This window comes from Mustela lutreola, chromosome 11 (assembly GCF_030435805.1).
Source record: "Mustela lutreola isolate mMusLut2 chromosome 11, mMusLut2.pri, whole genome shotgun sequence".
In the NCBI taxonomy this organism is placed as follows: domain Eukaryota; kingdom Metazoa; phylum Chordata; class Mammalia; order Carnivora; family Mustelidae; genus Mustela; species Mustela lutreola.
Window position 1 is genome coordinate 92470029 of NC_081300.1, and position 26586 is coordinate 92496614.

The 26586-nt window shown below is 51.3% G+C and overlaps 1 protein-coding gene and 1 long non-coding RNA gene across 2 annotated transcripts in view; both read right to left on the reverse strand.

The window, feature by feature from the left end:
• Window positions 1-12517: 12517 nt before the first annotated feature.
• Window positions 12518-26586, reverse strand: part of LOC131811001 (2'-5'-oligoadenylate synthase 3-like) — a 44808-nt gene continuing 30739 nt past the window's right edge. The window contains 10 exon segments of the mRNA XM_059138989.1: window positions 12518-13560; window positions 13562-13642; window positions 14830-14983; window positions 15898-16136; window positions 17150-17337; window positions 18492-18774; window positions 20607-20780; window positions 23934-24075; window positions 24544-24779; window positions 25912-26090. Of these exon segments, the coding sequence (XP_058994972.1) occupies window positions 13291-13560; window positions 13562-13642; window positions 14830-14983; window positions 15898-16136; window positions 17150-17337; window positions 18492-18774; window positions 20607-20780; window positions 23934-24075; window positions 24544-24779; window positions 25912-26090 (1946 nt within the window). The 3' untranslated portion in view covers window positions 12518-13290.
• Window positions 22866-23898, reverse strand: LOC131811892 (uncharacterized). Its single transcript, XR_009346157.1, has 2 exons — window positions 23477-23898; window positions 22866-23438 (listed from the first exon to the last, which is right to left on the reverse strand). It is a non-coding gene; the product is annotated as an uncharacterized LOC131811892 (long non-coding RNA).

Sequence of the window (26586 nt, forward strand, 5' to 3'; positions counted from 1 at the left end):
GGTGTGCTTGGCATGGCCTCAGAATGGGAGTGGAGCCTGTGGGCTGGAAGGAGGGTGGGCAGGCGAATGTCTTGGGGATCACCTGCCTGGGGGGGATGAAGAGGGCTGAGGGAGGGAAGGAGAGACAGAGATGGAGGGAAAACGGGAAGAACTTTCTCGGGTTCTTCAATGAGCCCAGATCCTGAGTCTGCTCTGCTCAGCTATTTGCTGCTCAGTGTTTTCTTGGCTTTCATGAGACCCTTCAGTTTCCCTGATGTGCTTAACTGGGTTTCTGTTACGCATAACCCAGTAAGTCTACTGGTTAAATCCCTGGTTAAACGTCCAGGAAATCAGGCCTAGCGTGTTTTCAGGAGAGGTTTCTTAATGGACAGTGGGTGCTGTGCAGTGGAGACCCACTAGGAGGCAGGAAGAGACCTGGACGGGCATCAAACACGGGGCGTGGGATGGTAATTTGCTCATTTACTGAATGTTTTGTAGGCATCAGGGATGTCGTTAAGTTTTTCAGTCCTTCCAAGTGTCATTCCAGATTGTATAGATAAGGAGTCCAGGGCCCAGGGAGGGAATAAGCAGCTGAGCTGGAAAAACCCCAGGCCTGGGTGACCTTGAGGCGCTTTCGCCTGGGATAAGAGGTCTCTGACCCATTTCTGTTGTGGAGTCCTCTCATCTTTGGGTACCCTGGGGCAGGGGACTCCTGTTTCCCTCTTCTCCAGCCTCTGGGCAGTCTGGAGGCCTGCGGGGAAGCTAGCTAGGTGGGGAGGGACCTCACCCTTCGTCCAGGAGTCCGCATGTCTCCAGCACAGAGGAAGGGACCCTGAGAAAGACCAGGGCCAGAGCCAACAGTGAGGGCTTTGTGGCCGGAGTCGGGTGCAGCTCTGGGGCTGGTCCAACCGGGTGAGGGAAGAAAGAGCTCTAACTTTCTCTAGGACCCTCCTGCTTTTTGCCCCCTCTAGAAAGCTCCAGCTCCTGCTGCGGGGGAGGAAGGCAGAGGCTGTGGAGGAACCGGGAATGGGTACACAACGCCCCCTGGTGGCCCACTTTGGGCCCATGGCTCTAATGCTGGAAGGGTTTCCAGGTAATGAATTTTTATCTATTTTTAATTTATTTTCATTGTGGCAAAAATGCATACCATAACATTTATAGCCTTAATTATTTCGAACTGTGCAGTTTAGTAGTGTTTTAGTGTATTCGCATTGTTGTGCAATCAGCCCCCAGAAGTTTCTCATCTTGCAAAACTGAAACACTGCACCCATTAAATAAACCCCCAATTCCCCCTCCCCACTCCACCCTACCCCCACCCCGCCCCGCCCCCAGCAACCCCCATTTGACTTCCTGTCTCTATGGCTTTGACTGCTCTAGATACTGCATATAAATGGAATTATACAGTATTTGTCCTTTGGTGACGACCTTTTTATCCTTTAGCATAATGTCCTTAAGGCTCATTCATGTTGTAGCCCGGCTCGGGGCTTCCTTTCTTGAGGCTGGAGAAGGTTCCGTCGTATGTGTCCACCACGTTTGGTTTCCTGTTCATCCCAGGAATGAACACCGGGGCCACTTCTACCTTTTGGCCATTGTGAAGACTGCTGCTCTGAAGGGAGGCGTGCAAACCCCGCTTTCAGGTCTTCCCAGCAGAAACCCAGAAGTGGAATTGCGGGAGCCTTCATTTGCGCTATGACTGAATTGCGCCCGCCCTCCGCAGCTCACGTGCTGAAGCTCTAAACCCCGATGAGAGTATATTTGGAGACATGGCAGATCCCAAAAGGAGGCAATTAAGATCAGATGAAGTCATGGGGGTGGGGCCCTAACCCGATAGGACTGGTGGCCCTAGAAAAAGAGGAAGACACAGCGTTCATGCTCCTTCCTCCTCTGCCTTCACGCAGAGGAAAGAACATGCTAGTGTGTAGCAAGAAGGTGACCGCAGGCAAAGCCAGGGAGAGACCCCTCCTCAGCAGAACCCAGAGGCGCTGGTACCTTCATCTCAGACTTCCAGCCTCCAGCGTGGTGAGAAAATGAATGTTGTTTGACCCCCCCCCCCCCCCCAGACTATAGTGTTTTGTGATGGCAGCCCAGGCTAATACAATTGGGGGATTCTGTCTTGCACTTTTTGGGGAACTGCCCCGCTGTTTCCCACAAAAGCGGAATGACCTTCCCACCCGCGGTGCACGGGGTTCCGATTTCTCTGCACCCTCAACATCAGTACTTGCTGTTTTGTTTTGTTTTAACAGTAGTCGTCCTAGTGGGTGTTGCAGGTTGTGATTCTCCCCTGACCCTCCAAGGAGGGGCTTAGTGTGTGCCCAGCACCGGGCTAAGTGTGTCCCATACTTGTCATGATCTGATCCTCCTGTAGCATTGTCTGCATTTACAGAGGAGGACAGAGAGGCTGGAAGGGACAAGTCACTAACTTAGTGTCATCAACCAGCAAAGGCTAGGCACAGGACCATGACAGTTGGTGATGATGACAGCTGGTGGCTACAGGGCTTCATCCCTGTGCCTGCCACAGCCCTCTGCCTTCACAAACACTCCTATGAGCAGCGTGCTATTACTAGTCTCATTTACCAGGTAAGGAAACGGAGGCACAGAAAACAAGCACTGGCCCAAGATCCCATGGCCGCTAAACAGGACAGCCCAGATTTGAATCTTGTGCCCTATTCTGCCGCAATAGGAGCACACATAGCTCCAAGCAAATCTCGCCTATGAAAATCCAAATTCTCCCGAAGTCTCCATGAGGGAGGGAGGATCTGCTGCTATAAAAACGTAGCTCTGCTGGTGTGTACATGGTACTGTACCGTTCGGAAAAGATTCCCATGGCTCGTTGGGATTAACCTTCATAGCTTCAAGGAAGCAATGTTTTATAATTTTTTTAAAAGATTTCAATTTATGAAACAGAGCGTGCACAAGCGGAGGGGAGGGGCAGAGGGAGAAGCAGACTCCCTGCGGAGCAGGGAGCCCGATGTAGGGCTCGATTCCAGGACCCTGGGATCATGACCTGAGCTGAAGGCAGATGCTTAACTGACTGAGCCACCTGGGTACCCCAGGAGACACTGGTTTTGACTATGAGAGGGACCATAACTGACCTGAGCTGGTTCCCGGGCATCCAGAAGCTGGTACTCTGACTCCAGATTCCCAAAGAAAGGCCAGGCATTATGTGAGATAAACCAGGTTTGAACCTGGCTCCCTCCCCCTCCTTTTTTTGATTTAAATTTTTATTTTAAATTCATTTGGGGCATATGAGAAGTTGGGAAGAATGTAATAAATTCTTGTATACCTTTCACCCAGATTTTTCAAATATTCACATTTTTACCAGAATTGCTTTCTCTCTCTACCCCCCTTCTCTCTCCTACTCCCCTTCAACTGATTGAATGAGGCCCACCTTCACTATGGAGGGTAATCTGCTTAATCAGTCTACTGATTTCAATGATAATCACATCTAAAAATGCCTTCACAGCAACATCTAGACTGGCAGGTGACAAAACATCTGGGCATCATAGCCTAGCTAAGGGAACACATAAAATTAACCACTCCAGCTAGCAAGGCTTCTTCATCCGTCAGTTTTTCCTTTCTAGACATAGGAAGAAAAAATAGACATTAAGGAAAAATAGACATAGACATTGATATTTCAGCCTTAGCATGGTCCCTTCAAAGTCAGAAGATGGCGGCTGAAGCTCTAGAAATCACCAGCCTCAGACAACAGTGTACAGGACAGAAGGGAGATAGAAGAGCACAGGATGCCAGGATTAGCTTAGACCAATCAAAGCTCATCCCCCGAGACTCGGTGGACAGTTTTGGGAGCAAGGAAGAAGGGCAGAGTGGCCGTGGAGTGGGCAATCAACATCATTGTCATGTACTCGATGCTGCCAACTTCAGCATGTCCTCGGAGAGTGAAGGCATGACGAGTGAATTTTGGTAGAGGCGGGGGTCCCTCCGAGGAAGGCAAGCATGCAGAGAGCAGGTTTGACTCTCCTTAGCAGGATTAGTTGTCCTGGCTTGCCCAGTGCCTTTGGTGGTTAATGGGCATCAGGGGGGACTCCACTGGGTCAGGGAGACAAGGCAGCCCAGCTGCCGACAAGGAAGTGGCTGTCACCGGCTGTTGTCCTCTCTGCTGTGACAATCTGATTTTGTCTCCCACGGCCTCCCAGCCGGGGCTCTGGCCAACCCACTGACCCCTGGCTGGCCACCTGCTCTTTATCTAGAAGCTGAATCTGTAGGGGGAGATCGAGGAAGATAAAACAGGAGATTTCCCCAGCACGGAAGAGGCAGTGGAAGGAGAGAGGAGGAGGAGGAGCTGCTGACCCCAAAACGAACAGCCAGAGAGAGAGGTAGCCAAGGATACACTGCAATGGACCAAAAATTCCAATCCTCATTTATAGGACACTTTCCAAGCCTTTTTATATTTATTATTTTGTTTAAATCTCCCCATGGGTGGGGGAAATGGACATCATTCTTCTCACTGCATAGAAGAGGCACCAGGAGGCCCACAAAACTAAAAGGTCGTTGTCAAGGTCACTGTATGAGCTTCTTATGGCTGCTTTAACAAATGACCAAAAACTGAGCGGCTTCAAGCACAGACTTATAGTCTCACGGCTCTGGAGGTCAGAAGTGCTATAGTCCTGGTGCTGGCAGGCCCGTGTTCATTCTGGAGGTTTCAAGGGACAATCTTGAACAAGAACTTGTCCGTGATGATCCTGGGTGTGGCCACGGAAACACCTTGCAGGGGCCACAGGTTTCAACATTCAGGGTGGGAAATGGAATCTGGGGTTCGTCTGGAGGAAGAAGGATAGGGCAGAAGTGGGGTGATTCCCTGAGGATTTGGTGGACCTGGAGACCCTGCAGACTGGGACCACTGACCCCTTGAACTGGAATGGAAGAAAATTATGATCTTATTAACCTTTAACTGCCATGTAGTATTTCCTTCTGCTTCGAACACAGGCAACAAAGCACAGGGCAGTGGGTAAGACGGTGGCATCGGGACAGATCACAAAACCTTTACATCACATTTCCTTGTTGGAGCTCTCTCAAAAAATACCACTTTTTCTCATCACTACTTTCAAATCGTGATAGTAATGAGACGGGAATCTTCATTTTAACCAACGCCTGCTGGCTGGGTTAATTGGTGGCGGGCCCTGGGAGCTGCAGCTAGGGAGTCTGCCAAGCTCTCGGGAGGGTCTGTTGACCCCCCCGTGGGTGAGGGTCCTCCTTTGGGGCCTGGATCATTACAAATGAGAGGGGGTCACTGGCCCCACACTGAATAGGGGCTGCAGCCTGGGCTTGAAGCTTAGCTGGGAAGTAGATCTCTTATCACTCAAGGAGAATCTTTTGGTTTTGATTACCTGTGGCCATTGGAACCTTTTCTCGGCGCAAGCTGAGATCCACATGGTTCACTCACCCCCCAAGGCTGGGTTTCCAGGAGTCCATATAGTTAAGGGGTTAAAAGCTTTACTTTTGGAGGCAGAACAGTCCAGGGTGAAATTCCACCAGCCCCCTTACTAGCTGTGGGCCCTTGGGCCGGGGAAGTGGCTTCACTGGGCCTCAGTTTGCTTATTTGTAAAATGGGTATCACAGTATCCAACCTGGAAGGCAGTTTGAGGATTTAGGGTGATGAGGTGCTTATCTCCTTTCTCGGCCCAAGGGAACCGAGCGCTCCGTCCACGCTGGCAGTGCTTCCCATGTTCTGCCCCGCCCCCGGGCCAGACAGAGCCAGCCAGCGGGGTCCCTTCCCTCCCTGCCTTCTTGGCTCAGACTTTCTGCTGCGGCAACAGAGGCATCCATCCTCCAGGGCTTCTAAATCAAGCTGAGCAGTGAGGCATGCTTTGCCCATTAGCCGGGACATTTTGACTCAGAGCGGCTTTGAAATAGCAGGGCCGGGCAGTGCCCCCAGAGTCAGGTTTGCTAATGGAGTTTCTGCCTTGGCACTGGGCCTGTCTGGGCTGTTTATTGCAGGAGACTTGGAGGATGAGAGCGGGGGGGGGGGGGGGGGGGAGGGGGAGAGACGTGGAGCCTTCCGTTGCTTTCAGGAGTCCTGCAAAGGACTGTGGAAGGGACAAGGCTCACTGACCTCCAGCTGAGTCTGAGGGAGGAAACTCCTCAAGCAGGGGTCCCAGGTGTGAGCAGGAGAAGGTCTCCTGGTCAAGATCCGGCAGGGTCCTGCAGCAAGAGAGCCCTTCTGAGCCTCCATTTCTCCCTTCATCGGATGGAGGAAAGTATCTATCTTGTAGGCAGAAATCAAATGAGATGATGAAAATGATGAAGCAAGAGCTCTGCGCCGGCCACAAGGAACACAGTGACATTCAGCAGCTTCTGATCGTTCCTTCTGGGACCAGCTGAGTCCAGCCTGGCCGAGGCTGAGCGAAGAGCAGGGTGAGGTGTGGTACGGAGTATTACACCTGTCCAGTCTGGCCTGGCTACGCTAACCCCACTGGACACCGTGGGATCTCCCGCCCGCCCCTTCTCTCTTCTTTATGTCCATCTAGCGCCCCTGGATTCCCAGCACCTGCTCAGCAACCTGCTAGTTCTCAGCTCCCGATAGGGCCAGCCGCATGGGCTCCTCACTCGAGGTGTGTTTGGCTCGATGCTCTGATGTCACGGTCTTGAAAAACTCTCCATGTTTTTTGACCAAGGGGTCTTGCATTTTCATTTTGCTCTGGTCTCTGCAAGATGGTGGGGGCTGGTCCTGTCGGCCAGGGACAGTGCTAAGGGGACAATTCCTATGAGTCCAGGCTATCTGCAGCTTTCCGCCTACTTATGATCTTACGGAAGCCACGGGCTCACGATGTAAGGGTTAGTAACGCGTCGGGACACAGTGCAAGGCAGGTCACATGTGCCATGGGCTTGTTTTCATGATTCTCATTTCTCAAGATCCCTTCACAATCCAGCCTCTCCTCCTATCCCCACTTATTACCACAGTTTGGGCTCTTGTGGACTCATTGAGATGGTCTTTTCCCAGGTTGTGTGTGTATTTATTTATGATTTTCTTATTGTGGTTAAAACATACGTGACCTAAGATGTGCCCCGTCAGCCGCTGTCAGGGGTGCGATCACTCATAATGATATACCCGATACTCAGCAATCATCACCTCTGTTTCTCTCCAGAACTTTTTCATCATCCTGGACATGAGCTCTGTCCCCATCGAGCAGGAACCCTCTGCTCTTCCTTCCTTCCAGCTCCTGGTAGCCTCTGATCTCCTTCCTGTCTCTGGAGATGTCTCTTCTCGATTTCTCGTATACGTGAAATCGTACAATAGTTGGCCTTTTGTGTCTGGCTTCTGTGACTTAGCAGAATGTTTTCAAGGTCATTCCTTTCATGTCTGACTGCTCTCCCATTGCACGGATGGGCCACAGTTTTCTCTTGCATTGGTCTGTGGCTGCACATATGGGCTGTTTCTGCCTTCTGGCTTGCCGAGAATGATGCTGCTAGGACTATTGCAGTACCTGTGGTCCATTCTTTCGGGTGTATCCCTCGGGGTGGAATTGCGGGGTCAGACAGAGCTTCTGCATGTAACTTTTTGGAGAATTACCAGACGGTTTCCCCAGCAGCCATATGGTGTTACAATCCCATCGGCAACATGTGAGGGTCCCGGCTTCCCCACGCCTGTCCCAGTGCTTCTCTGGCTTTTCAGTGATAGGCAGACTCCTGGGGGCCAAGTGCGGCCCATTAGGATTCTGATTTGCATTTCCCTGATGACGTGGAGCATCTTTCCATGTATTTCCCAGCCTTGTTTATCTTTAACTCCTTTGCCCATTTTAAAATCGGCAATCTTGTCTTTTTGTTGTGGAGTCGTTGTCCTTTATATATTCGGGGTATGAAACCCTTATCGGATAGGGTTTGCAAAAGTTTTCTCCCATTCGGTGGGTGGTCTTTTCACTCCCAGGTTGTGTCCTTTGATGCACAGTTTTTAATCGTGACAAAATCCAATTTATTTATTTTTATTTGGGTTGACTATGCTTCGGGTGTCACAGTTTAAGAAACCATGGCTAAGTGCAAGACATGCCTGTTTTCTTCCGACGGCTTTATAGTTTTGGCTCCTAGAACTTGGGTCTTGGATCAATTCTGAGTTAATTTTTGTATACGATGTATAGTAAGGGCCCAGGTTCATTCTTGGCATGTGTGCAACCTCTTTTCTCAAAACCATGTGCCAGAAAGACCAATTTCTCCTCTGTAAAAGGGTGACATTGGCGCCTTTATTGAAACCAGTGGGCCATCAATGTAAGCCGTCATTTCTGGGATCTCGGTTCTCTTCTGTTGGTCTGTCTGTCTATTCTTATGCAGATGCCAAACTGTTCCAATTACTGTAACTTCGTGTCACGTTTTGAAATCAGAAAATGTGAGTCCTCCAACTTGGTTCTTATTTTTCAAGATTGTTCTGGCTATTCTGGGTCCCTTGAAATTCCCCATGAAGTTTAGGATGAGTTTTTCTCATTTCCCATAAAAAAATACCATGAGCGGGGACGTCTGGGTGGCTCAGTCAGTTAAGCGTCTGTCTTCGGCAGGGAGCCTGATTCTCCCTCTCCCTCTGCTATTCCCACTGCTTGTGCTCTCTAGCTCTCTATTTCTGTCAAATAAATACATAAAATATTAAAAAAATAAAAATTAAAAATACCATTAGGATTTTGATAGAGATGGCTTTAAATCTGTGCTTGGCCTTGGGTAGTATTGTCATCTGAACTATATTCAGCATCCTAATCCATGAGCACAATTCCATCAATATTTTAGGATTTCCTGCATTAACCTTTTAATAGGGAATTCTTAAAAAGTGGGAAAGGTAGCCAAACTCGAAGACTTGAATCCCTCTTTTCCTCTTGGTCACATTCGAGGTCAAGGGGAAAGACCCCTCTCTTTCTTTCTTTCAAGATTTTATTTATTTATTTACTTACTTATGTTCACAGTGTGGGTTGGGGAGAGGCAGAAGGAGAGGGAGAGAGAGAGAACCTCAAGCCGACTCAAAGTCAAGCGCTAAGCCCAATGTGGGGATTCCATGACCCAGAGGTCATGACCCGAGTCAAAATCAAGAGTTGGACACTCAACTGACTGAGCCACCCAGGCGCCCTGCAAGACCGATTTATCTCTCTAATATACACCATAGAATGATTTCGGAAATTCCTCAGAGGATTAATTCAGTAATCATCTGCCCAGTGTCCCTACGCTATTTTTTAAAAAATTTTTATTTATTTATTTATTTGACAGAGATCACAAGTAGGCAGAGAGGCAGGCAGAGAGAGAGAGGAGGAAGCAGGCTCCCCGCTGAGCAGAGAGCCCGATGCGGGACTCGATCCCAGGACCCTGAGATCATGACCTGAGCCGAAGGCAGCGGCTTAACCCACTGAGCCACCCAGGCGCCCGTCCCTACGCTTTTTAAAGGGCCGTTGGTTGCCTCTCCCTTCTCTGCTCCTAGTGAGTATGCGGAAATAACAGATTGCTTAAATATGCTTTATTGTCTGGATCACGGTTCCCATGAAGAGGGAACCTCTCTCTTCCCCTAACATTTTCCAGGGGCTTTAAGCAAACCTCATTGCCTTTTAGGACTTGTAATTCTCTCGATGACCACAAGATGGCAGCAAAGAGCAAAGGCTGCGGGAGTGGAAGGAAAGATCCTCGGGAGACAGGAGGGGACGGAGGGAGGAACGGGGGTGAGAGTGTGAGCCCGACAGACACAGCTCGGTGCGGATGGCACCCCCGGAGTCGCACCCCCGGCAGGCCTGCGATACGGACCGGGAGTGTGAAACCGCCCCGTGTAAGTGGGCTGACACGCTCCCTTGCGTGAGATCACGCGGACAATTTTTAGAAAACAGGTGTTTTTCTTTTATGTTGGGAATGGTAGGAGCGAGGAGAGATCAGGGATAGGGTGCTCTCCCTCCTCCCCCCTCTCTGGCCCCTCCCTGGCATTGAGGCCAGAGGAGGAAACCTTCTCCTGCGTGACTTGCAGCATCCAGAGGCGGCCTGCGTTCCTGGACGCGGGACCCTCTGCATCTCCAAGCCAGCCACAGCCACACACGTCCTCCTGCGTCTCCAACAGCAGAATCTCTCGCCTTTGGGTGGGAAAGGCTCTGGGCTTTTTAAGGGTTCATGGGATTCGACTGGGCCCATGTGAATACCCAGATTCCTCTCCCCCTCTCAAGACCCTTTACTTATTCCCACCATCAGAGTCCCTGGTAGCATATCCACAGGGTCCAGGGACCAGGGCATGGACATCCTTGGGGGGGGGTATTATTCTGTCTGCCACGCTCCTGGCTTCCCCAGGCATCCTGTGTGTTTAGCGGCATTTCCTCTCCCGCTGTTGGAGCTCACAGTGGCACCTTCTTCACCGCGGCCAAGCCTTGGGGAAGGATCCCTTTTCCTGCCCCCATAACCCTTACCCTATATACACAATTAACAGCAACTGAGCCTTTCCCCTTCCCCTGGTGATGACTTCCTGCTCCATCAATTGGAGCCTTGTCCCTTAGAACACGAGAGCTTCTCCCTTGCAATTCCCAGACTGGCCCCCAACGAAGGGAAAGGCAAGAGAAGAGCCTTGGGGTCGGTGCATATATGAGGAATTCCATCAGACGTGCCCATGCCTGGCACGTGGGCGCCCGGATGGAACTGACTGGTTCCATCTCTCAGCTGCGCTGGGTTACTGAGTCCTCACATTCTGTTCCCTGTGCTCCCCTCCAGGTCTATGCCCCACTCGGGGCAGCCCCAGGAAAGACAGAGAGTGGATTTTCTGCATCTTTTCCTTGTGTGAGATCCATCCCGGGCGCTGATGTCAAGCAACAGAAGCAGAGCGGTTCCGTTTTTCACCTGCTCCGACTTGACCAAACTTGTCTGGAGAAGGGGTCGAAGACCCTCCAGCAGACAGGCTCCAGAAGATCCTTTGATCGGCAAATTCTTCCCGTTGATGATCTCATTTAAGGTCTCCCCCTCAAACCCTTCCCAAACTCCTCCTGGGCTGCTGGCCGCTTGCCACGTGTAGCCCTGCTTCTAATCACTGTTTACTTCTTTTGGGGTAAGTGGCGGCCTTGTTGCCAGGGTAACTGAGAGTGGCCAGTGGGCCTGGGACCTTGACCTCTAGCTCTGCCTAACTGGACTCTTGTGCGGTCTTGGCTCCTGTCTCTTTCACCGACAGTTCCTCTCCTGGCTTTTTACTCTGACGTTCTCCCCCTATGAAGTGTGTCTGGCCTCCACATTTATTCTGGGATTTGCTAACTCAATTCCTTTTGTTCTTATGGCCATTTTTTTTTTTTTTTAAACCTGGCAAAACATTTCATGGATGGTGCTGTGTGTTCGACACTGCCTCCCACCGGCAGGCACAGCCAAGTCCTCTCCTCCTGATGCCCTGATCCCACGGAGGGCTTGGGGAGTGGCGGTCTGCCCACTTCCGTCACAGAGCGCCCCCTGCCGGCATCTCCTCCTTGGTCCCACCCTTCCGTAGTCTCTGCCTCATGGTTCATTTCAGCGAAGGTTGCCTAACAGCGATGTTTCTCATTTTCACCCTTTCAACAACTATTAAGTTGAATCCTTTTGTAAAAAAGATGTTTTTCCTTATTAGTTATAGCTGTCTGTTTATCCTGAAATACCGTCTGTACAGGAAAGGATGGGCTTAGTTATACCCTATTCATTGCCGGGACTTGCCCAACTTCTGAGAAAAGGGTTGGTGTTCTCAAGCCTTCCAATGACGGCCAGTGGCGTGTTTCTTGATCACTGCGGACGCGCTCTTATCTTTGCTTTGAATGAACTTAAACGTCTGGCAAATGCTGAGAAGACAGTGGCAGGAAAGGCCCAGGATGGCTCCTTCCTTCCTTTGGTATGTACGTTCTGAGCTGCTTACTTTCTCTCTTGTTCCAAGTCTTAGCCCACTACACCCGTCCCACTGATCACGCAGCTGTACACAGTTGCTCATTTTTAGTGAAGGGGTGCAGGTGATGCACCTCTAGGTACGTCATAAGCCCTGTGAGGTTAGGGCAGTGTCTTATGGCCTTACGGTCTCCTTCTATATCTCTAGTGTGAGTTGGGGCACCTGGAAGGGTCTGGCATCTCCTTGTAGGCTAAGACGACGTAAAGGCAGAGTGGTCGCTCTTTCTTCAAGGGCTCTATCCTTTGCCCTTGTTCTGGACAAGAGCAGTGATGCGTTCCAACCCCAGGCCATTGGCACGACCCCAGCTGGGGGTCCTACAGGTCACTCCAACCCCGACATTACCTGGAGGCCATGCAGGGCTCACAGTGAAAGGGCGAGGTCCTCCTCAGATGCCAGCTGTGAGTGGGGGGCTCAGACTACTTGGACCCCCCGCCCCCCGACTTGGCTACAAATTCAGGGGTTTCCACGGCCTCCCTTTCAGTTCAACAACCTGCTTGAATGACTCACAGCGCTCAGAAAAAGGCCATACTTACCACAACCATTTTGTTATACAGGATGTAAATGAACAGGCAGATGAGGAAAAACAGGACGGGAGGGCTGGAAGGGCCGGGAGCACTGGAGGCCCGCCCCCTGGAGTTTGGTTCATCATCTTCCCAACACACAGCTCTGTTCTCCAACCAGGAAGCGTTCCAAGCCTTGCTGTCCAGAGTCTTTATTGGGGTTTCATTACAAAGGCATGATTAATTAAACCATTAGCCAGGTGCTTGAATTCAGTCTGCTCTTGGGAGGTTGGGGGGATGGGACTGAAAGCTTCTACCCTCTCATTACATGCCTGGCATCGCCGGCATGGCCAGTCCCTCCTTGGAAACTCTCACCAAAGGCCCTAAACCCCATTGGTGTCAGCTCAGGGACAGCTGGACGAGGCTCCTTGGGGGTGGTAAAGACTCTCCTATCGGGAAATTCCCTGGGTCCTGAGGCTCTGGGCTGGGAGCTGGGGACAAAGACTGGACACCCTCTTCATTCTGTGATGGTTGGTGTAGTGGCATAACGCGGGGTGGTAAAGCTTGAAGTGGATATTTGAGGTTAAAACACGCAGACATCCAGGTATCTCTGAAGCTAAAGCCAGAGCATAAAGCCTTGAGATCCGGCCAGAAGGCACGCATCGTGGTGGGCTGGGGTGTGGGGGGAGTCAATAGGCTATTATGCCTGTGAAGCAACAGTTATAATCCAAGCTTCTGGAAAGTTTTAAGGGCTAAGAAGACATCAGCTCGCTACTTGCTGGGGAGACCTTCGGCTCAGCAGGTGTAGACAGGAATCGGTGTGCAGAGGGAAAGAGGCAGGAGGTTGGCCAGGATGGAGGAGGGTGAGAGCAAGATCACGAAATTATAGGATCCCAGGGGCGGGGAAAGGGCTTCCCTCTGGGACTACAGAGAAATCGCGCTGCTAAGGCTTGAAGGAAAAGCAAGGAGCTAAGTGGAAAACACGCCGTGGTTGACAAAAAACGATGGAGCCGGTGAAGCTCGGTGAGCGCGGGTGTGTCTGGGAAGGCGGGTCACGTGCAGAGCGAGAGTCCAGCGGGCTGGTCTGGGAAGGACTGGGCGGTCTTGGTTTCGAGAGGAGTCAGAGAAGCGAGAGGAGGGATGCAGGAGAGTGGATCTGGCCACGGTGACAGCGAGCGGATTCTTTAAGAAGCAGCTGCCGGACGACCCCCAGAAGTCTCTTCTAGCATTACCATTCCTGGGTTCTAGGACTTCTGAAGGCGAACATCTCATTGACCAGAGGCTGAATCCCCATGCCACAGCTGCCTGGTGTCTGCACTGTCTGGAGAGAAAGAAATGTATGGGCCGGAAGAAGACGGATCCCATGCACTTAACACCACTGGTTCAAAGACTCAGAGGAAAAGAAGCAGGAGCGTATCCAAGAGGGTTAGTAGGACCGGGAACAACTTTTTGGGATGGGTTCTAGGGCAGATCTGGATAACCAAAGCGGACCCTAGGGTCGAGCGGGTCTTCTCAAGCTGGGTCCTCACCCGGGGGCTGTTTGGCTCCCTAAGGGATCAAAGGCCATGTCTCGAGACATTTTTAATAGTCAGGACCGGGTAGCGTCTAGAGGGTAGAGATTTGGGCTGCTGCTCCACACCCTACCATGTACGGGAGGGCCCCCCCACCCCCAGAAAACAAAAAGTTATCCAGCTCAAATGTCAGCAGCCGCTGAGGCTGAGAAAACCTGCTTGGAAAAACGCTGAGAAAGAACCTGGTGGGACAACCACTGTACCCCGTGGGCAGGTGTCCCGGTAGGAGGCGGAGCTTTGAACGGGTGTGACCGACACTCTCAGGAAAAGGAGCCAACCTCCATCCACAGTGAAGACCCCTGCCCCATATACCGCGTCCTTTTGGAGTCACTTTCAAGTTACGAGGAACCTCATGACCATCCCAGGCAATGAAACCCAAGAGAATTTGCCGGATGAGGCTTCTAGGAAGACAACTTGGGTATGTATCTTCCCCCTCGCTGTTCTTCTTGCCGGGACCCGACCTGCCGCCTGGAGATGCAGTGCAATTGGGACGAAAATCAGCGGCTAAGGAAGGTGCGGCCAGAAAAAGCTGGTGATGCCCCCGGGGACATTTGGCGGTGTCTGCCTCTTTTTCTGGTGGCCACGATGGCGGGTGCTGCTCTTGGCCTCAAGGGGATCGAGAACAGGGATGCCCTTAGCATCCGATAACCCCCTGCACAAAGAACTAGCCAACCCCCACACACCAACCGGTGGAGAAAACCCGCTTAGAGAGCTGTGGCGTGAGTCCTAGGTCACCTGCCTTAGGACTCTTGAACAAGAAGAAAAAAGCAAACAAACAAACAAAAATGCCTATTTTGTTTTGTTCTCAGTTCCTGCGTTGGGCTATCTGTTATTTGGGGTGGAACAAATTCCACATTGCTACAGAGGGAAAAAGCTCTTGGAGGTAAGCGTGTCCTGGGGGCATCTCCAGACGGCACTTCCTTTAGATTATCCTTACTGGCACTTTCCACGATTGCACAGGATATCCAGTCCCATCTGTGAAGCAGAAAGAGGACAACCACTCGGTAGCTTCTTTTGCTAGGAGATGCCAGCACCATCGGTCGCCTCCGCCCACGTCGCCGGTGGGGTCCGCTGGGTCCAAGATCACAGGCCTAAAGGAGAGTCCGAAACACGACATGCTTTTTAAAACCAGCGACCTCAGAATCGGGGGGCCCATTCCACTTCTGGCACCAAAACAACGTGTCCTACGTTTTAGGTGCCGGTAATTCAAATGTACCGATAGAGCACAAAGTGATTTTTGAGAATCCCGTGACATTCGCCAATAGTATTTTGAAAGCTGTTCCTTACTGTACACAGGACGGCATAATAGAAACATCTCCCTCCTGTTAGATCGATTGAAATATGCTGGGCAATTTGATCAACCGTAATGTCATGTTGGCCATGGCCGTGGTAGGCAGCCCATGGTATCTTGTTCTTTCTTTCTTTTCCTCTATTCTTTCTCAGAGCTTTTTTCCTTTCCTCCTGTTCCTTTTCTTTTGCCTCCCTTGTTTTGGGGCTCTGCTGGCAGCACTGAATGGACACGCTAAGATTCCCTGCTATTCTTGAAGGACAGCGGTTTTGCGGGATGCAGGTCTGGAAGGGGAGATGAGGGCTGATCCAATAAATCGAATAAAATCTAATTCTCCTGTAGGATGAATCAGCCACGAGGGAAGGATAGCGTTATTTCTCAGGGACACGCTTCCCACTTCCACAGCTCTAAGACCTGCTAACGAATTCACACTTTTCCTTCCAACCTAGGAAGACGGAAGCAGCCTAGAGACCCGTACCTTGATCCTTCCTTCTCTAATCCTCCTGGATAACGTGCTCTCCTGCCCTCCCCCACAAGGGCTTCCTCCCCAGAGACTATGGGAAGTTCTGTTGGTTGGCACCTTTCCACTCCTCACCCGCCCTGTCCTGTTTCTTGGGGGGAGCACTGAATCCCGAGCCCAGGGAGGAGAATCCGGGTGGCTGTCATGGCGTTGGAGGGAATCTGGTTAAGGAAAGGGGGTGGCAGGGTGTAGAGCACCTGGTCCTCTGGATCTGGGTCAGTAGGAAGTTCCTCACAGTCTCATCCTCAAAGTTGTAATTGACTGTCCAGAAGACACAGAGCTGCCGATATTTTGTGATCAACTCCAGGACCGTCCGGAAACCTTCCGCGGTGTCGAAATTCTCTGCCCCACTCCCCTGCTCCCAAGAGTAGATGGTGAGCAGCTCCACGGCATACTTCGGGGGCAGAGACCCTTTATGCTTCAGTTTCCTTTCACACTGAGGGAAGAGGGGAAGGTCAGGCAGTACTGGCAAAGCGGGGAGGAGCAGTGAGCTCAGAGCATGGAAGACACCTCCCATTAATGGTCCCCGGGGCCACAGCAGGGCAACCGAGGCATGAGATGCAGCGCTGATGGGACGGGGCTGCTGGAGATCTGAACGGGGCCTCCCTTAGAGGCTTGTAGATTTCTGGTTTGGGGTTCGGCCATATAGGACTCCCTAGAGTTCTACAACAGCGACCACTTTCAGAACACCCACGGCGGGCTGACAGAGGGGGCCAGACATTTTACATGTCATTCCTAATCCTCCCACACCCCCACCAAGCAGGCATAGGTCAACGTTTCTGATGAAGACTTGAGGCGCGGGGAGGGGAAGTGACTTGCTCAAGGTCACACAGTAGCCCCGAACCCTCTGAACACCCTGGGGCTGGGGATACAGCCGCTTCTCTGAGTTTCTGGGTTGGAAACCACAAAGCTCAGGTTGTTGTACACAGGAAGCAGCTGCTGCTGGGCTGGGTGTCTGCTGCCACGGAGATACTCAGAGGCTCCCCTGTGTGCGAGACAGTGACGGAAATGGAGGGAGGCTAACTGTTACAGAAAAGGCACACCCTGGTCCTTCCTATAGCTTGCAACCTGTCTTCCAAGGCTAGCATCTGTGTGTGCTCCGCTGGGCGCTGAGTGGGGGCTAAGCCATGCTGGTGACCTGTGGGCATGGAAAGTCCCGGTTTCACCTGCCCTGGGGAGCAGAATAACTTGGATTCCTGCCCAATTCTCTGGGGGTCAGAGCAGAGGTAAAATGAGACAGATGCGGCTGCTTTGATGGGAGAAGGTGCTCTACAGCTCACCCAGCTTCATGGGTTTGGTGATGGGGATGCCACAGAGACAAGCAGGATTAGTGGATAGGATCCCCAGAGTGGCTCAGCCCCCAGCATGGGAGAGCTTGGGCCCACAGAACACTTGATGGGAACCGGTCGCATGGGCGCTGCCAGGCAGCTGCAGTGAGAGCGGCCATACCTGCCTGTACCAGTGTTTCACCAGACGAATTAGATCCTTCAGTTTAGTGGGCCGAGAGACAACAAATTTGCGCTGCAGCTCCGTGAAACAGGTGGAAAATTCTCCGTCCAAGGTGTCTGACGATTTATACAGATCGATGAGATCAGCGTAGACCTTGGGGCTGGGTGGGGAGTCAGAATTCAGTTGACCTAGCAAGGGGGAGATGTTTCATTTGTGCTTTGCTGTGCATAAAAGTAACCATTTCCAAATATTTTTGACCAATGTGATTTAATTCGATGACTCAGAATTCTGTTTGTATATTTGAACGATTAATGTCTAAGATACTGGGAGTAATGGGATAGTTGAAAAAATTATATGGTCTGTAGGAGGACAGGTGCTATTATCAAAGTATTATCTAGATGTATACTGTTTGATACAGTAGCCACCAAACAATGTGGCTACTTGGATTCAAATGAACTAGAGGGAAATAAAATAAAAAATGTGGCTCCTTAGTCCCATTAGCTACATTTCAAGCTGTCAGTAGATGTAGAACATGGTTATTATCACAGAAAAACATTTTAAACAGCACTGATTGGGAGTTTGCTAACTATGCATGGTAGGCGAAATCTGGCCCACTTCTTGTTTTTGTAAATAAAGTTTTATTAGAACACTGCTATGCTTCTTTGTTCATGTATTGTCTATGGCTGCTTTCGGGGTACAGTGGCAGAATTGAGTAGTTGTGACGGAAACTGTGTGGTCATCAAAGCTGAAAATACTTGCTACCTTGCCTTTAAAAAAAAATAGCTGACCCCCAATTTATACTATTATTTCCTCTCTAGAGACACTAAGAACTATTCAGAGGGAAGGTATCAGCGTCTTTTTGATTCTGATTTCAAAAATTGCTGAAATGGTCTTGGTTTATTTTAATACAACATTACATATCTGTTGTTCATGAACCGAATTTCCAAAGCAGACTGAAGGCACCCAGATTTCCTGTCTTTGCCTCACATTCTTCCCAGTCTGTTCCTTCATTTCCTTCACTAATACTTGTGGCATTTTATTTGTAAATGTGTACAGAACGCCTGTGGCCCCATTCTTTGATGGATATTGCGAGGGATACTACAGGAATAGAAAAATGTAAGGAACATGGTCCTGGCCATGCTTGGGATGAGTAACTGCGAAAGGAGAATGAATAGGTCCTTAGGTGTAAGGGGCTGCTGCCATTCCTCGTGCCGCCTCTTGGGGGCACTAGACCTACGAGCCAATGCTAGGTCACATGGCTTTCCCTCCACCCTCCTCGCCCCATCACCCCAGAACCCCGCTTCCTCCTCCAGCAGCAAAGGTCTGGGGGAGGGGGTCTCACCTAGGGCATTAAATGCAGGCAGGACATCAAAGTTCACGCTTTCGTTGAGCACTTTGGATTTCAGAGAGAAACTCAGCACCCTGGGAGCCTTCCATTTTGAAATCTCAAACTTTACTTCGAATTCTTTCTCCCGCTGACAGGCTACTAGCTGTGTGTGGATTTCCTTGATGATACGGCATCTCTCGTTTTTTTGGGAGGTGTAGCTTTTAAGCGAGTCTGTGAACACAACGAGGTCAGCATCGGAGCCAGTCTTCAGAGCTGTGCCTTTGCCTGTCGACCCTCCCTAGTGAAGAAAGGCAAGCTGAGATCCAGCATTTTCTAGATCCCGAGCCCCTCACCCGCCACGGGCTGACAGCAGCGGGCTCATTAATGAGGTTGCCAAGGTTAGAGTCCAGTTAGGGCTGAGTCCAAAGCAGAGCATTCAATTTTTCAAACGAATAGTTTGGTTCCAAAGGTTTTCTCATGCTTATTAACCCATGAACAACGGAGGGGCTATTACCCATCACCCACTTCTTGTGTCAACTTCCTCAAGAGTTCTCCCAAAGAGCATTTAGCTTTATGGGAATTCCTGTGACCTGAGAGAAATCAAGCTGGAAGCAATCATTGCATTGCGTTGAAAGTTCCCTGATTCATCTGTTTACTCTTGCAAGCTGCGGATCCTGGAGTGAATGCTGATGATTCAGGTACAGCGTTCTGCAAACTTTCCGTAAGGGGTCGGGTACTAAATGGGGGCTCTGTATGTCCCTGCCTCACAGGGTTCTCTACTTCCTCCTACCTCCTCTCTCTTCCTCCCTTCCTCCTCCTCTTCCTCCTCTTTTTCTGCTCTAAAGAGTGTGTTAGGCAGAGCTTAGCTGACAGGCTGCTTCGAGGGCAAGCGGGGGGAGAAGCCAGCTTCCCCACAGAGAATTGTTCCACGCATGATGCTCGGGGCTTTGCTCTGGGCACCGACCTTCACACCTGCAGCCCTGGTTGCCCCCCAAAAAGCTCACTCAATTTTTATAGAGAGCACCTTGGTTTTACCCATGAGTGGTAAATGCCTGGCAGTGGGTTAGGGGCGAGGGGAGGGTATAAACAGGTGTGCAAACCTGCTTCGTTCATGCAGCTGGTCTGTGAGTGTTGGCCTCAGCAGCCCATCTCTGCCCCCTCCTCATATCCAGGGTCTGAATGTCACCTAGCAGACAACTCTTTCCAACTTCAGGAAGGCAGAAAGCAACATCCTGTGCACTGGTGGTTCTCTTCCTATTTTCTTCTATGATATGCCGCTATACATTTTCTTATTTTTTACTATCCGGTTAATGGGAATCTCGGGAGGGGAGGAAACAAGCTTTGACAATTCTAGCACTGCCTGTGAACTCAGCCTGTGACCATGAACTCAGTCCAATGAACCTCAGTGAGACATTTTACTCAACACTCATGGGATATTGGTACCGGTCCCTGGGTCTGTCTCAGGACAGCAGGCTCCCAGGTCCGTTTGGCACCGTATGGGCACCTCCCTGCTCCCTCCTTGGGACCGGCACCTGGTGATCTGGTCGCTGACCAACAGATGGAGGGAAGCAGGTTAGCTCGTGGCCTTGAGTCTTGGACAAGAATGAACCTTTAGCTCAGTTGATGGGGCTTAGCGGGCTGTGGTCATTAAAGCAAGAGAGAGGTCACGTTCTGGCTCAGTACACACTGAGCTTAGAAGATGCTGTGGTTTGAATGGTAGCCCCAATGGTTCCCAACGGGAATGTGAGAACATGACCTGACTTGGAAAAAGGGTCTTTGTTGATGTCATTGAGTGAGGGGTCTGTGGACCCTAAATCCAATGGCAGGTGTCCTTAGGAGACAAGAGGAAAAAGAGGAGCCCCTCAGAGGAGAGGTGATGGGGAGACAGAGGCAGAGTTTGGGAGGTGCAGGTCCCAGGCCAAGGCCATGAAGGGTCGCGGCAGCCCCCCAGAAGCTCATACAGAGCCAGAAGTATATCCTTAGTGATGGAAGCAGGGTGTGGGCAACCCCACTGAGAGCCGCAGTCCTGGGTGCCCATCTCCCCCGCTCGCCCCCTCCTCCCTTGCGCTCTGTCCACGGGCGGGCTCTGCAGAGCTCCAGGAACCACGTGGGAGAAAGGCCAATGCTCACCTCCACAATCTTCTGGACCTTCGTCCTTGAATGGCTAAAGCAATTTTTTTGAAGGAATTCACGGATGAATTTAACAGCTTCGGTGATCTGGTCTAGGAACTGTCTGTTGGGCTGGAGAAAGTCCTTGATAAACTTGTCTAGATGATGGCCTGGGGTGGCGAACAGCGGCACCGGCTGCGAAGGTGGACGGAGACTCAGTGCTTTCATTGACACACCACGAGAACATTCTAGAGGGTTCAGGGCAGTGCCCAAGGCCCTCCCCGCCGCCCCCCAGCCCAAAACAAAAACTGTGAGTTGTTCCTTCCTACCCCCAAGAAAGATCTGACCCTTCCCGGGACTCGAAGCTATTCTGGGTGTGACAAGGCCTTCTGTGGCTGGACCTTTGTGCCCCCTTTCTCTTCCGCTGACTGCAGGGACTGCAGATTTCTGGAGAAATGCTCACACGTGAGCCTTCTCAGACCTCATCGGCTTCTGCTGCACACACGTGCCCTTGGGGATTGGTTTTCCGGGGCTGCCCTAGCAACATACCCCTGGGGAGTTCCGGCGACAGAAATGTATGTTCTCTCGGGTTCCAGAGACTAAAGTCTGCGCTCAGCGTGTCAGCAGAGCCGGGCAGCCTCTGACGGCTGTAGGGAAGGGGCAAGGAAGCCCCCCTCCGGAGGCTCCAGCAACAACTCGCCTTCCCTGGCTTGTAGACACACCACTCCGGCCACTGGCGTGTCTCGATCTCCCTGTGCCTTCTTATAAGGACACCAGTCACTGGAGTCAGAGCCCATACCTATCGAGGATGACCTCATCTCTCTAATGATGCCTGCAAAGACCCCATGTCTAAGGAAGCTCCCATTCCGAGGGTCCAGGTGGACATGAGTTCGGGGGGGACACTATTCAACCCTCGGTACTGTTCTCAGTGTGCTGAGCAGAGAGCCAGCCTGGATCAGCGGGCCAGTGGGTTCAGTCTGAAGGGACACTTCTCTGCTCCAAAAGGGGTCATGGAGGGTGGGACATGCCCCTTTCTTGCGCTTGGGGTCACTTCTGGAAAGAAAGCATATTCTGCTCTCTAAGTGGGGTCTGGCCTGCGCAGGAGTGCAGTTCTTTCCTCTCTGGTAGAAAAGCTCAGACTGTGGGGTTTGCTCCATGTCACGGGTCCTGACACCCCATGGGAGGCGCCACCTGTTCAGTCTACCCTAGAGGCCCCCGTCCGCGGAGGTGGAAGCGGGTGACATCCCCACCTCCCCACATGTGCCAATCTAAATCCCCAGAAACTATGCATCAGTTTCCTTATATGGAACGTGGAACTTTCTAGATGTGTTTAAGCTAAGGCTCTGGAGATGGGGGAATGATCCTGAATCATCTGGGTGCACCCAGGGTCATGACAGGGTCCTTTCAAGAGGGAGGCAGGGGCATCAGCATCTTATAGAGAGCTGGAAGGCTAGAAGCTTTAAATTAAATTAAATTTGTGATATTTCTCGGCCTTGGAATTTGTGGTTTTCTTTCCTCTTCCTTCCTTTTCTTTCTCTCTTTCCCCTCCCTTCCTTCCCTCCTTCCAACGGGGAAAGGGACACTGCTCTGTACAGACACCGTCCCTTTGCTGGTGAGCACAGAGAAGACGGGCCCGCTCTCCCTGGGGACACGGGTCGGCTGGTTAGCTTTAAAGTTGAAGGTCAACCTTGGTTGCCTCCTGATGTTGGCAATGGACTTCACCATTGGTTGAAGGCAAATTCATTACCAGTACTGCCCTTCCCACCCGTCTGAGTATCGTGGGGGTGGGGGGTGTGTGTGTGTGTGCATGTGTGCCCTGCAGTGCCCAGACACCCTGATGCACCAGCTTGTGGGCCCGAGTGGCCTCCAGCAGCTCTCCTGAGAGGGGTGGCCTCCTAGTTCTGGAAACAGGTTGATTGGGTAGAAAACAGAGCAAAAGCAGGGATCAAAAGACATCTTAGGGGCAGCACATGAGAACTAAAAGCAGCGTGGGCTGGGGAAAAACTGGCTACCAGAAACATTCTTCAGATAGCTGTGAAGATCTGGAAACGGCTGGACGGTCATAATGTATTAGTCTTAATCTCTGGAATTTGATCATTGAGTGTGGTTCGCTAAAAGAATGTCCCTCTCCGGCAGCCAACTCCAGCGGCCCAGTGGAAACAACATATACAACACTGACAGTGACGAGTGTGCGTACACACTCGCAGACCGGGACGCAGCTGGAGAGGTCAAGGGTTAAACGTGTGCGCGTCCAGGTCGACGCAGTGGTTCACGGAACCATTTTCACAACTTTTCTGTATGTTTAAAAGTGGTCAGAATAGAGTTGGGGGTGGGGTGGATATTTTTAAAAGGTTGTTTGAGGAAGCCAGGAAAATCGAGGTCAAGAAGCAAAGCCCGGAGTCCAGGGAAAGTCGGGACAAGGAGTGGGCCGAGCACGTTCCTTCTGGATCCCAGCAGAGAGCTCCCCGCCCACAGGGTCCTCCCCGTCCAGGGCCCCGGGCACTTGGGAAGCTCACTTATATCCCATCTTTGCTCAGTCGACCCTCAACTTTCTGTGCCAAATGGAATGCAGATTCACCCCCACGGTTCTTCGGGTGTAAATTAGTTGCGTGTCTGTGCAATGTGGAATTTGGTTGCGCTCTGTGGTCTCAAATGACACCTTTGTCCCCCTGTCATCCGATGACCCCCAGAAAAACGGAAAGGATTCAGTGGCCTAAACTGATGACATTCTTGTCGAATAGTCCTTAAGCTCTGAATTCCGTGGTGGTGGATGGACTTCTCTTTGGGGGGTGGGTGGGGAAGCCGGCCCCTAGATCTGTGCCCTGAGTCTGGGGAGAGGGCGGCTGCCAGGCACTCGCCTGGAGCTCTGCTCCGTGGGATCCACCCCCCACCTCTCCACCTGCTCTCTCTCCTGCGGCGATTCATTGAAATCTTTAATCTGCAGGTGTCCTTCTCTCTTCGCTCCGTTTTAAGAGGAGGGGGACACGGAGACAGAGGCACAAAGAGAAGAGACATTGTGAAGACACACCACAGAAGGCCATGTGACAACAGAGGCAGAGACGGGAGGGACACACAGCCACATGCCGAGAGCACCAGCAACCACCAGAAAAAGCAGGAATCCTCCCCCAGGAGCCTTCACAGAGCCCAGCCCACACTTGGACCTTGGATTTCTAGCCTCCAGATCTGCGAGAAAGTACATTTCTGTTGCTGTAAGCCACCGGCGTGTGACGATTTGTCACCCCAGCTATAGGAAATCCGCACATGGTGTTTTTGGCTAAGACCGGGGTCTGGGCATCAGGACACCCTCCCTGCAGCATGACCTGAGCTGTATTTGCAAAGCTCTCTCACCAGAACATTCCATGATGGTCCAGGTGACTGACCGGGGCTGAGAGAAGACAACCAGCTCCAAGCTTCTTGCTTTAAGAGTTGCCAACATGCCTTCTCTTTGCTCACGTTATTGGTTGGGTCGGCTGGATCCAAGATTACCGGCCTATGAATTCCATCAGATTAAAAAAAAAAAAAATCAGTTGGGCTGCCTGTGGAAGAAGATGTTCACGCTGGGAAGGGAGGACTGGACGGGGCGTCTGGTAACCCAGACCCACGTTTCCTCTCGGTTCCTCGGGTGCTTTGTCTGAGATGGCTATACCTTCTGTTCCTGCCCTCGGTGCTTTGCAGAGATGTTCTGTGAGCAATGTAATTAAATGGTTAGCCCCTTCCTTCCGTAAGGGGAAGCACCTCTCAAGTGTTTGTTTGGGGGGCAAAATATGACGACAGTCTGAAATGTGAAAGGCATTGGTCAGGGTCCCCTAGTTCCCGCCCTGCCTCCCTCCCCACCGCTGTTGGGGTTCCTTTGGAGCATCCTTGGCTGGGAAGGATGGGGCAGAGCCTTCACGCTAAGCGGCACAGCCTGGCTTGCAGGTGAACAGGTAAAGAGAGAAGGTGGAAGGAAGCTTGCTACCTGGGTGACCTCAGCTGGCTCAGCAGAATGTTCCGGACTGTCTCATTCTCAAAGTTGTAGTTGACCATCCAATAGATGCACAGTTGCTCCTGCTGTGTGATTAGCCCCAGGACAGTTCGGATGGCTTCTGCCATGTCAAAGTTTTCTGCTCTGCACCCCTGTTCCCAGGCATAGACCGTGAGCAGCTCCAAGGCATACACGAGCAGATGGGACAGACCTTTCAGCCTCTCCTGGCACTGTGGGAGAAGAAAGGGACAGTGGCTGATCTGGGGACCCACTTACCACCAACCATCATGCCTAAAGGACGCCATGCCTCAGATCCGATGGATTTCAGTATCAGGTGTTGGCAAGGGTGCGGAGAGCCTGAAACTGTCATATGTCACTAATGGGAGCGTTATTAGGGACAACTGTTTGGGAAAACTAATGTTGGTGGTACTTCCTAAAGTTTAATATATATGTTATTATATATACTTAATATATTATATGTACTTATGTAATGATATATGTTTTATATACCATATAACGATATACTATATATCCTGCATATGTATTTATTATGTGCACATACATAATATATAAATACGTCACGTAGATATGTATCTATCTATCTATCTGTCTATGTATTCAGATAACTTAAAACCCAACACTTCCACTCCTGTATATTTACCCAAGAGAAATGAGTGCTTAAACTCACAAAAAGACCCATAGGGGAATAGCCATAGTAACCTAATTCATAATGGTCCCAATCTGGACACAACCCAAGCGTCCTTAGCAGAAGGGAGAAAGGTGTGACCAGCCGAGACGACAGAATCCTACAGGACAACGAGACACCACAACTGTGTGCAACAGCAGAGGCCCATCTCTCAGACCTCATGCTGAGCAGATGGCACACACCACTGATTTCAAGTTCAAAAACAAGCAGAACTGACTGGAGGAGACAGACGTTAGGACGGTGGTCACTTGTGGGGAGTATTCACTGGGAAGAGACTTGAGGTAGCTGCAGGGAGGCAGGAAAGGTGCCCTGTTTTGATCTGGACGTTGTTCAAAAGGTTATAAAAAGGCACTGAGCTGGGGGCGCCTGGAGGGCTCAGTGAGTTAAGCGTCTGACTCTTGATTTCGACCCAGGTCATGAGCGCGGGGTCCTCAGATGGAGCGCTATGCTCAGCAGGGAGTCTGCCTGAGAGTCTCTCTCTCCGTCTGCCTCCTCCCCATCACGATCTCCCTCTCTCTCTAAATAAATAAATGAATGAAATTTTTAAAAAAAATGCACTGAGCTCTATACTTAAGAGCGTCATATTTTCCTGGCTGTGGATGGTCTCGGCGAAGGGGAATCGGACGACCGCCCTAGAAACAGAATTTGAAAATTACCTGTTGGTACCAGTACTTTACCAAGAGGATCAAATCCTTCAGCTTTCTCGGATGGTTGTGAAAAAACCTCTGCTGGAGCTCGGCGAAGCAGACGGAGAATTCGCCAGGGTGGGCTTTGGTCATGTCCAGGGCTCTTCTGAGCTCTCGGTAGGTCTGGGGGGTGGGCTTCTCGCTCAAGCCTGGGGCAAAAAAAGAGAGATGGAGAACCCGTGGTGTTGGGGCACCCTGCCCCCAGGGAGCCAGCCATGAAGGTCCGCTGGGGTTCGGCAGCACCCGTCGGTGGCTTCTTCTGTCAGGGACGCGGTGTGTTCACCTAAAAGGTGAGGGGAGGCGTGCCTCCCGCCATAATTCAATGACAGTCGTGAAAACCCCACGGTGCTGGCCTGAGGCAAGATCGACAGAAACGGAATGATGGAAAACACAATATAAACGAGGAAGGGGGAGCTCCGAGAGGGGTGGGAAAGGTGGCTTCTTGAACAAATGGGGCTGGCATGGCTGGCATAGACCCGGAAGCAAATAGAGTCCATAGATGCACACGGTGTGTTCTGCTTTGGAGCCTAGCTGGTGAGTCAAGGGGACTGGGACTCTGAGGAGGCAGGTAAGGGGAAGGCAGGGCCCTGGAGGCTGGCGTTAGAGGCAGTGGGCCCCTCAGAATGGGACCCTGTGATGCCGGGT